Source organism: Colletotrichum aenigma (assembly GCF_013390185.1).
Source record: "Colletotrichum aenigma strain Cg56 chromosome Unknown KSG_Cg56_contig10, whole genome shotgun sequence".
In the NCBI taxonomy this organism is placed as follows: domain Eukaryota; kingdom Fungi; phylum Ascomycota; class Sordariomycetes; order Glomerellales; family Glomerellaceae; genus Colletotrichum; species Colletotrichum aenigma.
The window spans coordinates 1,620,249-1,632,011 of NW_023500916.1; the positions used below are offsets into that span (position 1 = coordinate 1,620,249).

Here is an 11,763-nt window from a genome sequence, read left to right on the forward strand (position 1 = left end):
GAGATTCTGATAGCGACAACTAGTAGTTGATTTAATGCGTTGTGGTTGAGAAATACTAGATGTTGTTGTGTACGTGGGAAAAAAACGTCCGGCTGACTGGTCTGGCTGGCTGACTGATAAACCATATTATACCTAATATATTAACGCTATATTACTTATAGATCTTTTTATATTTATTAGTATATATATAATTATTCTATTAAATTAGATTATATAAAGTATATTTTATTATAGCTAGCTTTTATAACTAACAAACCTCCTTTTTATCTATATAAATATATAGGTAAATAAGAGAGTTTTATTTATTACTTTAATATAGTTTATAAAATAGCTATATTTATCTTTTAGCTTAATCTAAAGTAATGTATATAAAGCGTCTAACTATTTAATAACTTTATTATAGAGAGTAATAAAGGTAATAAATATTATTAATATATCTCTAAGATAATACTTATACTACTTAAAATGTATTTAAAGTTATATATTAACATACTTTTTAGCTTAATATATATAAGATAATTGTTAGCTTATATTTAAAGCTTTAGTATTAAGTATGTTTAATAAAATTATAATATTATAGCTAAACTATAATATTTATAAAGTTTGTTTTTAAATATAGAATATTTAGTAGAAGTTATTATAATTGTTAACACAGGTATAAGCGTATTCAGGGGCGTGGTATATGCGCCTATATAGTATAAGGTTATAGATGTGGTAATGTTATGATAAAAGGTAATAATTCTGAGCATTTATGAGCATTTAATTGTATAGATAAGAATAAGGGAACAGATGTATTGTGATGAGTCTGGTTGTTGTTGTTCGCAGGTTGCATCCTCTAGTAGGGAAAAGTGAGGGGAAAGATAACCTGAAACGTAACCTGCTAAACTGCTAGTTACATAAGGTGCTTACGTAGCTATACGTATTACATAATCAATATTATAGTTATAAGTTATAATAAATCAAGTATTTTTATGTAAGGTTTATACCTTAAACTTTATTAGTTTATTTTATATAGAATATTAAAGTAAGTTCAGCGTTATTATTATTCTTATATTATTATTATTATTATAAAAGAATGTTATATGTTAACAATAATTACTATATAATAATATAATAATATATTTAGATATTTATTCTATACTACTAAAATATTAAATTACTTAAAAGTTAACTAAGCTTATTAATAATATTATTAATTAAAGCTATAATAGCTATAGCTATAGCTATAATAATAATATTAATAATAATAATAAGTTATTAAGAGGTATTTATTTTAATACTTAAAATATAACTAATATAAAATAGAGATATATAAAGTCTACTTTAATATTTAAATTCTAATACTAGCCTTACTTTTTTAAAATACTAAGCTTAATAATAAAATCTCTCGAGAGTATACTAGCTATTCCTGATATATACTATCTTATTTAGGGTCTTATAGAGTGACTTTTCATAAAGCTAGGCTAGTGCTAGCGTGAGGGGGGTATCGTTGGATTCAGCAAAGTGCCCCGAAAAGCTGATAATTGGGGAAATTATACATGCTTATATCATCGAAAAACCCTGGTTTCTGGCTCCTGGCACACATCCGATTGCACTATTACCAATAGGCAGCATATGATTCTGTAAAACAGAACAACATGGCTCTACTCAATATGAATCGTGTCTTGAAAGAGCAGAAAACTTGCCTATCGTTTGTCAACTTCCTTCTTATTTGCATTCCGACAATTCCAATCTTCAAGTGTAGCCCACATTCTATCTTATCGTACACTTTCCCTACTGCAAAAGGCATTTCTGGAGCAACTAGAGAGAACAAATCAGCTGCAAGTCCCCGGCGGAAGTTGTTCTCATTCGTCATGACACCAAAGCAGGAGTTGCATTTAGGTTGAGACTTTTACTGCAATAAGCGAAACTCAATCTTCTAGCAATAAGAAGTCATTCTGTATCCAGGTACAGACTGCGCCATAGCCCGTGTATGTGTTGAATTAGGTTAAGTTCTGAACTCTAGTTTAAGTGTCTAATAACACCACTCTATCCATTGAATAGAATACCTCGCAACCTCGCAAATTACAAAGTCCCTTCTCCATGTACTATTACAACATCCATCTAAGCTTCAATAGACTAATCATGCGCTTCGACGTTTTCAATGGCAGTCTTGTTCAACCCAGGCCAGTGCTTCTTACCCCAAGTGTACCAGAAGCTCACCGCACCAACAACAACGACAACATACACCGGGCCAGCATAATTCATCTCCGTACCCGTGACGGGGACGGTCTGCGGGAACGGCAGCCAGATGCTCAGGTACATCGACCAAAGCAGCGCGTAAATGTTAATTGGCGTGCCCCAGCCCTTCGGCAACGACCATCCTCCGTACTGCACCTCGTACTCCGGGCCGTGACCGATACGTCCCGTCATCCTGGCGTGAAGCATGCAGGATATTGCTATGATGTACGAACTGTACAGGCCCAGAGAGGACAGAGCCGTGAACGCCGAGAAGATGGTTGCCGTGGCGTTGTTGCCAACCGTAAACAGCGATAGCAGGGTGACGATGACACAGGGCAGCCAGACAGACCTGACCGGGACCCGGTGCTTTGGATGGATCTTGGCAAAGTACCGAGGGAGCCCTCCATCTCGAGCCCACGCCCACGTAATTCTCGACACCGACGCCAGCGAAGCGGCAACCACGCAGAACGTGATAATCAACAGCCCGCACACCATCGCCGTCCCCGCCTTGGCACCAGCCGCGTTAAACAGCAACGGGATGATGGGATAATCAGACGCCAAAACCGCATCCGGCTCGCCCATCGCAAACAAAATCGCCAAGATGATCCCATACGACATGATCCCGTTCAGCACAATTGTCCACAGCATCGCCCTCGGCACAGCCTGCTTCGCCCGCCGCACCTCCTCCGACATGTGCACCACGCCGTCGAACCCGATGAAACCCCACGCCGGCACCAGCATGCCAATGTTCCACGACACGAAGCCGTTCGTCCAGCCGGAGCTGACGGTGCGCTCGAAGAAGACGAAGTCGGCGCTCGCGCGCGGCGCGAGGGCGAGCAGCACGACGACGATGACGACCCAGAGTACGACGTGCAGCACGCCCGCGAGCAGCTCCATCCACGGGATCGAACGGAAGGCGTACATGTTGATGAGCCCGCACGCGACAAGCTGCGCGACGATGACGAGCGTCAGGTGCCACGGCTGGAAGGAGTAGGACGGGTAGTTGGTGACGACGAGGCCCATGATGATGTTGGCCTCCGAGGCTGCGGAGCCGGCGAGCGCGGAGACCCAGGCGAACCAGGTGACCCAGCCTTGCATCCACTGACAGCAGTAAGAATCATGTCAGCGTTATCTTTCTGCTTTGGTTTGGACACTTGGATGAGGCTTACCGTGATGAACCTGCGGTGCTTCTCGGGAGCGAGGAAATGAGTCCAGTGATACTGTGCTCCAGCAATCGGTTGGATGGTTGCTAGTTCTGCCATCGAGAGTGCCTGGGCCATTGCTCCCACGACAACGAGAATGATGCCCCAAGCAAGTGTCTGCGGTCCGCCATTGTAGAAAGTTGCTCCCATGTCCATCGCCATGACTTCCCATGATGACATGAAAATAAGGGCGAACGCCAAAAGTTGCCAGAATGAGAATAGTCTCTGCGTTCGATGTCAGACTCTAGAGAACCATACGTCCACTCGCGCGTCATATCGAATTGGAGTTCGTTACTTACCCTGAGCGATGAACCGACATTGTCATCCACCGGCGCATGGGCGCTGCCACTCGTCTTCTCAGAAGAGCTAGTAGTGTTCACCGCAGCGTACTCGCCCTTGGGCTGCTGCATCTCGATAAAGTCGGCCTGTGCCATGTTGTCGACTCTCACGAAGATACGTCAACTTACAATCACCATACAAATCTTGAGGACAATGGGGAAATCCTGTCAAGAGGGGGAAAAGCTGCCTAGAAAAGTCTTCGGTAACACGACCGGGTCATGAACAATGCCAAGACGACTAGACGATCTGGCCGCTGCACCTCTATCGCGCCAATCCGCCTTGAGATGCTCGGTACGTGGTGCGATGTGCAATGCGACCCTGAGACACATCGGCCCCAGTGCCGTGCAGGGCAATGTCCAGCTTCCCATTGGGTGTGCTGCGCGGGAAAACGCGAGATAGAGAGGAACTACGAGACCCCCAGCAATCTTGATGAATTGCAATGGCCGCTAGCAGGGGAAGGGATCTGTTTTTTTCGCCACTGATTGTTGCAGAAAAAGAAAGTTCTGCTGCAAGTCCGAGGTCGCGAATTGCGTCGCTGCTTTTTATTGGGTCGCTCGCTTGAACAAGGGGGAAGACAAATTGAACATCTTGTCTTGCCGGGGGTGGACTTCCTCAACTTCATGGACGAGACATGCTGTAAATACCTGCGAGAAGACAATTGAGTGATGAAGATGATGCAAAAACAATTGTGTTAAGTGGTTCCATGCGCCCATATTGGTCACGCTTTTGGACGTAGTTGTCTATTACACGGCTGGAGGAAATCTTAACCAGGATACTGCGCCTTGTCAGCATTCTCTGATTGGTTACAAGTGCCGTTCTATCTCCTCAATATATGGAACAAACTTACGGCTTGCTCTCATACTTCTTGTCTTCAAGCAGGACTGTTACAGGCACGGTTCCAATGTCTTCCGACACACTCTCACGGGACAAGGAATGGGCTAGGCACATGGGAAGTAGCTCTCATGACGACACATTTAGACACCACCAGTCTGCACTCTGTCGTAGCGGCCTTTTTGCTGTTAGCCATTCAAATGGAGCTAATTTCAGTTACCTGGCATTGCTCGTTTCTTCGTAAAGAAAATGACACTTGCAAACCACACCGGCGACTTACGACGAAGTGAGCATCGCTCTCAAACCTTATCTAAACATTAAAGCACTTCCACAGTGTGTTCTTAACCCAAAACTCCGCAAGAAACATTGATGATACTACGCTGTCCACACCTTAGGATGTTAGTCGTCTCGCATCGAGCAATATCTAAAATGATGGAAGTCAAACCATTTCTCCTGTCTTCAAGTCCTACCGGCTTTCTTGCTTTCAACTACATCGCCCGGTATTTCATCATGTGTTGAAACTCCACTAGTTCCAGCAACACAGTGACTCATTGGCCGCAGGTATTTCCCAGCTTCAACAGGAGTAGCATCACTCAAAAATTCAGTATCTCCAACAGCATGATGTTCTCAACTACCTTGGCCCGCCAGCTATACAACCCACTCTGCTTCTTTCAGATGCGGATCCAAAAGCGGCCTTGAAAGAAGATATATCCAAGCAGACCTCATCGCTTGCTCCACTCCAGCAAGCCCTAGCATGATGGGCCCATTCCACTGCGGGCCCGTCTACACTTCCAAGGAAGCACAAAACCATTCGCTCAGATCGTCTAGTTGGTTAGGATGATACGTTGTGGTCTTCTTCACACAGCGCTCCGTGTTGACGGCGGTTCGAATCCGCCTCTGAGCAATGAGTAGATCGTGAGATCTTAGCCTTTTGCTTTTGGCCGTCCTGGATTGGAAGTTTGCAGTAGAATATATGGGGCCCGTTGGGATTGAAGTTGTCATTTCATCTTCATTTGTTCTTAAAATCTGGAACTAACATTAGTCGAACGCTTGACAGACAAACCATCAAGGTTGTCCACATAACAGCTCCGGGAAACGCGGTAAGAGCATTCTGCCTGTAAATTGATATTTTGTCCTTGGTAATCCGGAAGAATGTGGCACTTAGGCTCACATAATGTTTCTGAATAGCAGGAGTGGTTTTCACGTCATAGTGCTATCCCATCCTTTACCCCTGAATCAACCAGTAGGTAGTGTCTTGACCCGTTATCTGCGCCCCGCACCAAGGTAGGTGGCTTTCAGAAGTCAGAAGGGGGTAAAAGAGGTTACCTCTTTGTCTTCCTACTGCTTTCTTTTCTTTCCTTCTCTTATTCTAACATACTATGCAGACAAATCTGTACCCGAGACGAGTTCCAATGGACGAGGCGATCCTAGCAATCTTGGCAGACGCTGGGTATAATATTTATAGCTGGGTTTTTGACACCGACCCTTATCGAGACTGCGATAAGCCGCTGTTTCGTTCTATCGGCGAGCGATGCTTCACGATTCAAACGACTTATCTGCGCATCCCCCCGCGTCTGGGCTTCTTTTCGCCGGGGCCCAGTCGCTTACAAGGGATGGAAGCCTGCTTTTTCGCAAAGTTAGCCAGCTTCTATCTCATTTTCTACCCGTTTCTCGGCACGATGGGTCTTCTAGGGTTGTTGCATTGCTCTTTTATGCGGAAGGCTGCGCTCTTGCCTCCAGCAATGACTGTTGTTGCCTGGATCCTGATGTGTATAGTAAGTGGCCAGGTAATTTGTCGCTCTAATCCCGCTAACATCCGAGTTTCAACAGACTCGCTACCTCGCAACGGCTTCCTTGCGACATGATGGACCCCCACAAGGCGGCTGACGCTTACCGAAGGTCTTCACAGATTTCTCCAAGACGCGGAATGGCCTGAGTGATGCTTCTCGGTGCCATCTCTCGGGCCTGATAACTCTCGACCATGGCCAATGACGCATTTGTGTCCATTCCGGCCCAGTTTGTCTCGCCAAAAACAGACAGGCTCATGGTCGATCGATTCCTACTTCTACTCGTTGTGTCAGCAGATGGGAACTGATTTGAGGCTACGTTATACGGGCTCTGCAGTGCTCTTTCCTACCAAGACTGACTCTTTCCAGAGTTGGATGTTGTGACACGCGTTACGAGCCACGGCCTACACTGAGCAAGAGCTCTAAAGCCCAGTAAATCTTGCAGTGACGCCGAAGAGCTGGCTGCCTCTTTGGTCGGGACGTTGTCTGTTATAGAAGGGGCGCTTTCAGGGTTCCTGACTTTTACTCAACCTGATGTATTCGACTCCGCCTTGCTGAAATAGATTTAGCTGTTTTCAGGAAGGGGCTACTTCTCAACGTTAGAGATTGCTGCAATGGATAACATAACCTCCCGGTTCTTTCCACTTGGCTCCATTATGTCGTGCTTGAGAAGGGCCGTCCTCCCCACCCTGAACTGAACCAAAGCCATTCTTTCCTTGAGACGTTACCAAGGCCTTGACCTGCATAAAACCTCGAGTGTCTAAATCAAAGCCTGTCTTCTGCTCCCTTTCTTCTTCGCTGAGAGCACTTCACTTCCGCGTGCCGCCTGCAATGGATTCTCGGTTGTTCAAAACGCTAGAGGGGTTTGAAGAATCCAAGATCACCATTGTGGAATGGGAGACACCTCTACTCGTCCGTTTAGCCTACCCGCTCGTGACTCGAACGTTAAGCCACCAGTATCCAGACCTGCTCAAAAACCTTTCATTGACTACAAGCCTGACAACAAACCCAGGACTTTATTTACCTGGCCTCCGATGAACAGATCCAGCTAGCGAACAACATCGCCGTAGCCAGCGGCTTGCGTCTCACTAAAGATGACGAATTCCCAAAATTGTGCCTTACCGAGCAAGCGCAACAAGGCACTCGCTATACATACGGTAACCCAGAAAGTCGATTCATCCTCGCGCCGCCCTCCTGGCCGGCATTGAACAAGACGAGCTGTCTTTCGTCGCACCAGCTGATGAGTCGCTTCCCTGCACTATTTGGACAGTGCCTTTGCCTTCGTTTTGCGCCGCCTACCTATGCATCATCATGCAAGAGAGCATGGTCAGCCGGGTTCCAATCATCGCAAACGCAGATTTGTCGGGTGTCATTGCTTACAGTATGTCTGACGTGATTCACGAGGGAAGCTATGAGGACTCCACAAGGTGATTCAGATGACGACCACGATGAAGCTTTTACTTTCCAGGATGATAAAGGTTGGGAGGAAAAAGATGTCTTGGAGATGAGGGATGCTCTTTGCAAGATCCGAGGTTGACACCTCAAGAGGAACAATAAGTGGCTTAGAGATATGTTGATTGAGCTGGTATCTGGCAACCTGCGATACGAGACATTGTCCAGCAGAGAGACACAAGGCTGCTAGCACAACGGAGACGGAAACTGGCCACGCCTGAAAATCAAATATTAGTTTAGGGATGTATCACAAAGTCCCCCCCCCATGTCCTCTGGAATCCGTTACTTCTGTTCCGGAGAAAGTTATTGGCCGTCGAACGTTTTTGTTCTTTGCCTTTCTACCCTTGCCTATGTTCCGGACATGAAGGAACGGCTTTGGCAAAGGCAAGCGAAGGATAATCTCCGCGTGGCATCCTACGCATAATATGTAGCCTCAATTCATCAATGAGTAGAACACAAGGTCTGCATTCTCTAATGACCTCTGATCGGTCCAAACCCCTCACCTCGGCGGTTGTCTTCTCTTATAGTACAGTATTAACACATGCGCAACCCTTTTTTTATCGTCTAACCATGCCAATGCAGGCGGTGCCGCGCCACAGATCCACCCTGCCCAAAACGCCATGCCATGCGGAGTCGAGTGAAGTTGTTCCAATACAGTTCCCTGATCCAGGAGGGCCCTCTCAAGTCTTATCCCAATGAGACTCTCAGCCCTCCCGTCTTCGTTCCATCGTCGATCGTCCCTCCTCAGAACCGAGGCAAAGCCCCCCGGCTCAACCCCTCAACCGCTCACCGGTCCTTGTAAATCTTGGGCTTAAAACCCTCCTTCACCTCGGCCTCGGCCTCCTCCTTCTCCACCAGCGGCCCAATCTCGCTCTCCAGCCTCTCCCGCGCGCGCAGTATCTTGCTCTGCAGGTAGAAGCTGCCGCCCTTCTTCGGGTCGTTGGCGTCGAACAGCCGCTTGAAGCGCTCCATGACCTCGCCCGCGTTGCTCGCGCCCTCCTTGGGCGCGTCGACGTTGAGGATCTTGCACGCCTCGTCGAGCGTCATGCCGCCCGAGCCGCTCGCCTTGGCCGCGACGCCGCCGCCGTTGCCGTTCTTGGCCTGCGCGCGCGCGTACTCGGACGAGGCCTGCGCCTGCTTGTAGGCCGCGGCGAAGGAGCGGCCGACGATGCGGGTGCCGACGAAGAGGACTTGGGTCACGAGGCGGTAGGCCTGATTGCAAGCAAGACTTGTTAGCACCTTGGAATAGCTTATACCATGTTTTGAAGTGGTGTTTCTGGGGTTCCGGCGGGTTCGGGGTGGAGGCGGAAGATGCGGTGGCGCATCGGAGGGGAGGGGGCGGCAAATGGAGACTCACCATCTTGACGTATTAGTCGCAGCAGGTTCTGCGGTGGAAATTGTAGATTGAAGAGGTTGTAGAGAATCGGAATGTCAGATCGTGCACGGTTCAGCGAGTGCGGATGTGGTGCGGTCGGACGGGGCAGTCGTCGCGAGGCAGAGCTGCTGGGCGTGGGGGTTTGACGGCGTCGCTGATGCCAGAAAAATCCATCACGATATGGAAATTGCCGACGAGAAATTCCGAGCTCTCCGGGTGCGGGTTTTGCCGTTCCGAGCCTTTTTATTTTGTTTTATTTTTTTTACTTGCCTCTGCGCCTGTGCTTTGTTCTTCACAATTCTGCACAACTGCGGCGGTTCTTGCCAGCTGGTGCCAACAGGTGCCAACGCCCTCAGCCAAGATGGGTGGCCCTGGTGGATAAACATGGTTCTGAAATTTGAGTTTGCGACCATCACCAAAAAGCTCCGCCGCGCTCGTGCCCCTTTTCTACGACAACGGGCTTGATATCGCCCTGATGAGCTTATTCTCACTTCATGTCAGTTGCTGCTGTCGATACGCAAAATGTCAGCCGAGAAACGTTGGCACGCAAATGAACGCATGGCCCTATGCCGAGCTTTTTGAGGTTGAACACGAATGCCAGTCTCTTGGCCATCGACTACCCATGCGCTCAGCTCAATATACGGCAAAATTCTGTGACTAAGGCTACCGGCTTTGATGGCAAACTACGATTCATGCACAGTGGCAATCGTACCACTTCAACCCGGCACTGATGCGACTGACTTTCAGAGAGTATGTACCGGTGGATTTATGTACTCTGCACAACGGCAGTCTAGCTAAGTATTTACGGCAAAATAAGTATGTACAGAAAAGGACTGTTCTAAAGCATTGCGCCAGTATTTAAGATGACCGAGGACAAGGATCTAAGACCAGGTGGTAGTAGCACCGATAGCAGCGCCGGAGGTGGGAATCAAGAAGTTGCTCGCGGCGATCTTGCCGTTCGCCTGGCGCGCGCCCTTGACGAGGCTGACGTCGACGCTCTTGAAGCTGGCGTCGGACCACGTTGCGCTGCCGTCCCAGGAGTTGCCGCTGCTGGTCGTCCCGCTGACGAGCGACGTCTGCCCGCTTTTGGCTGTCGTCTTGGAGTTGCCGCTCGCGACGTTGTTCTTGAGCGTCGACTTGGTCGTGATGGTCTGGAAGCCGACCTCGCCATTGTTCCACGCCGTGTTGCGCGAGAACTGGAAGTTGCCCGGGTTCTTGTTGTCCGTGAAGCCCTTGGCCGCGTTCTGGAAGGCGATGCAGTTGGTGATGACGTGGTCCGCGGAGCCAATGTCCGCCGCGTCGCCGCCGCCTAGCTTGAAGCCGTTGCCGTCGCCCTGGAAGTCAGTGAAGCCCCAGCGGTTGACGCCGTTGCCCCAGGAGAGGGTGTCCATGATCGTGACGGGGGACTTGAATTCCCTGTCGTGCCATCTTAGTCGTGCCAGGAAGGTATCAGAGGAGGCTTTGTCTTACCAGAGATCGAGACCGTCGTCGACGTTCTCCCAGAGACGGGCACCCTTGAGGATGTTGCCCGTACCGGAGCCCTCCTTGCAGGCGAAGCCGTCGGCGCTCTCGCCGTTCTTGCGGGGGTCGCGGTTGCGGTAGGAGTCGAGGTAGACAACCTGGTTGTTGCTGAGGGAGCCCTGCATCTGGAAGCCGGTCTCGTAGTTGTCGTGAGTGACGATGCGCTCAAAGTAGTTGTTGGAGCCGTCGCGGAGGTACACGCCGTACGGGCCGTTGATGATGGTCAACTTGTAGAACTTCCAGTAGTTGGCCTTCTCGATGTGCAGCACGCCGCGGTCGGCGTTGGCGAGGGAGGCGTCCAGCGCGGCGGGTGTGCCGGGAAGGGCTTCACCATCAAGGATCACGGCCTCGTCGTTGTACGCCGTCATGGTGTAAGGCTTGGCGGATGTACCGCTCTTGGCGACCTTGATGTTGGTCGTGGGCGAGTATGTGCCGCCGCGGAGGTAGATGGTGTCACCAGCGACGGCCTTGTCGACGGCGCTCTGGATCGACTTCAGGGGCGCCGCGAGGGTGCCGGCCGCAGAGTCGGAGCCGGTGGGCGAGACATAGATGTCGGCAGCCAACACGACCGGCAAGATGGCCAGAAGGAACTTGTAGAGACCCATGTTTGCTGTGAAAGAGACCAAAGAGGTAGGAGAAGGAGAGACTGCAGCTGTGAGTGAGTACTAAGAAGGATCAGCAAACATGCCGTGTTAGCCGGCTGCCATCAAGCTTAAATACAAAGCTTCGGGAAGCCAACAGGGAGCCCCCTTCGCCTTGACAGCTCTCGGCTTGTACCTTAAACCGAGCAAGCTTCATTATCCAGAAGTCAAGGACCCAGGGCACCCAAGAGCCATTGCCAGTCTATCTGCGGCCACCATTGAAGGACCCCCTGTCTTTGATTTGGGGTTGAAGAACAACATCTCGAGCTCCCGTTGGTGGAAACAAAACTCCACAACCGTAGGGCACCTCATTGATGGAGTGCTTGGCCGCGCAAGGAAAAAAACACAGAAGGGCGGATCCATCGACATCTCCGTGGGAGAGAAATCCCGGCAAT

General features: G+C 49.2%; 3 protein-coding genes across 3 annotated transcripts; 1 reads left to right on the forward strand and 2 right to left on the reverse strand.

Moving 5' to 3' along the window:
* Positions 1–2,118: 2,118 nt before the first annotated feature.
* Positions 2,119–3,856, reverse strand: HNM1-3 (Choline transport protein; the record flags this gene model as incomplete). Its single annotated transcript, XM_037329567.1, has 3 exons — positions 2,119–3,321; positions 3,390–3,647; positions 3,722–3,856. 3 exons carry the CDS (start codon positions 3,854–3,856, stop codon positions 2,119–2,121), a joined length of 1,596 nt encoding a protein of 531 aa, XP_037172265.1.
* A 3,354-nt stretch (positions 3,857–7,210) lies between these two features.
* Positions 7,211–7,775, forward strand: CGCA056_v014326 (uncharacterized protein; the record flags this gene model as incomplete). The annotated part of the gene is made up of 2 exons (XM_037329568.1): positions 7,211–7,324; positions 7,392–7,775. The coding sequence occupies 2 exons, from the start codon at positions 7,211–7,213 to the stop codon at positions 7,773–7,775; spliced, it is 498 nt and encodes a 165-aa protein (XP_037172264.1).
* Positions 7,776–10,087: 2,312 nt separating this feature from the next.
* On the reverse strand, positions 10,088–11,332 carry pelL-0 (Pectate lyase L; the record flags this gene model as incomplete). The annotated part of the gene is made up of 2 exons (XM_037329569.1): positions 10,088–10,622; positions 10,677–11,332. 2 exons carry the CDS (start codon positions 11,330–11,332, stop codon positions 10,088–10,090), a joined length of 1,191 nt encoding a protein of 396 aa, XP_037172263.1.
* Between the last annotated feature and the right edge of the window lie 431 nt (positions 11,333–11,763).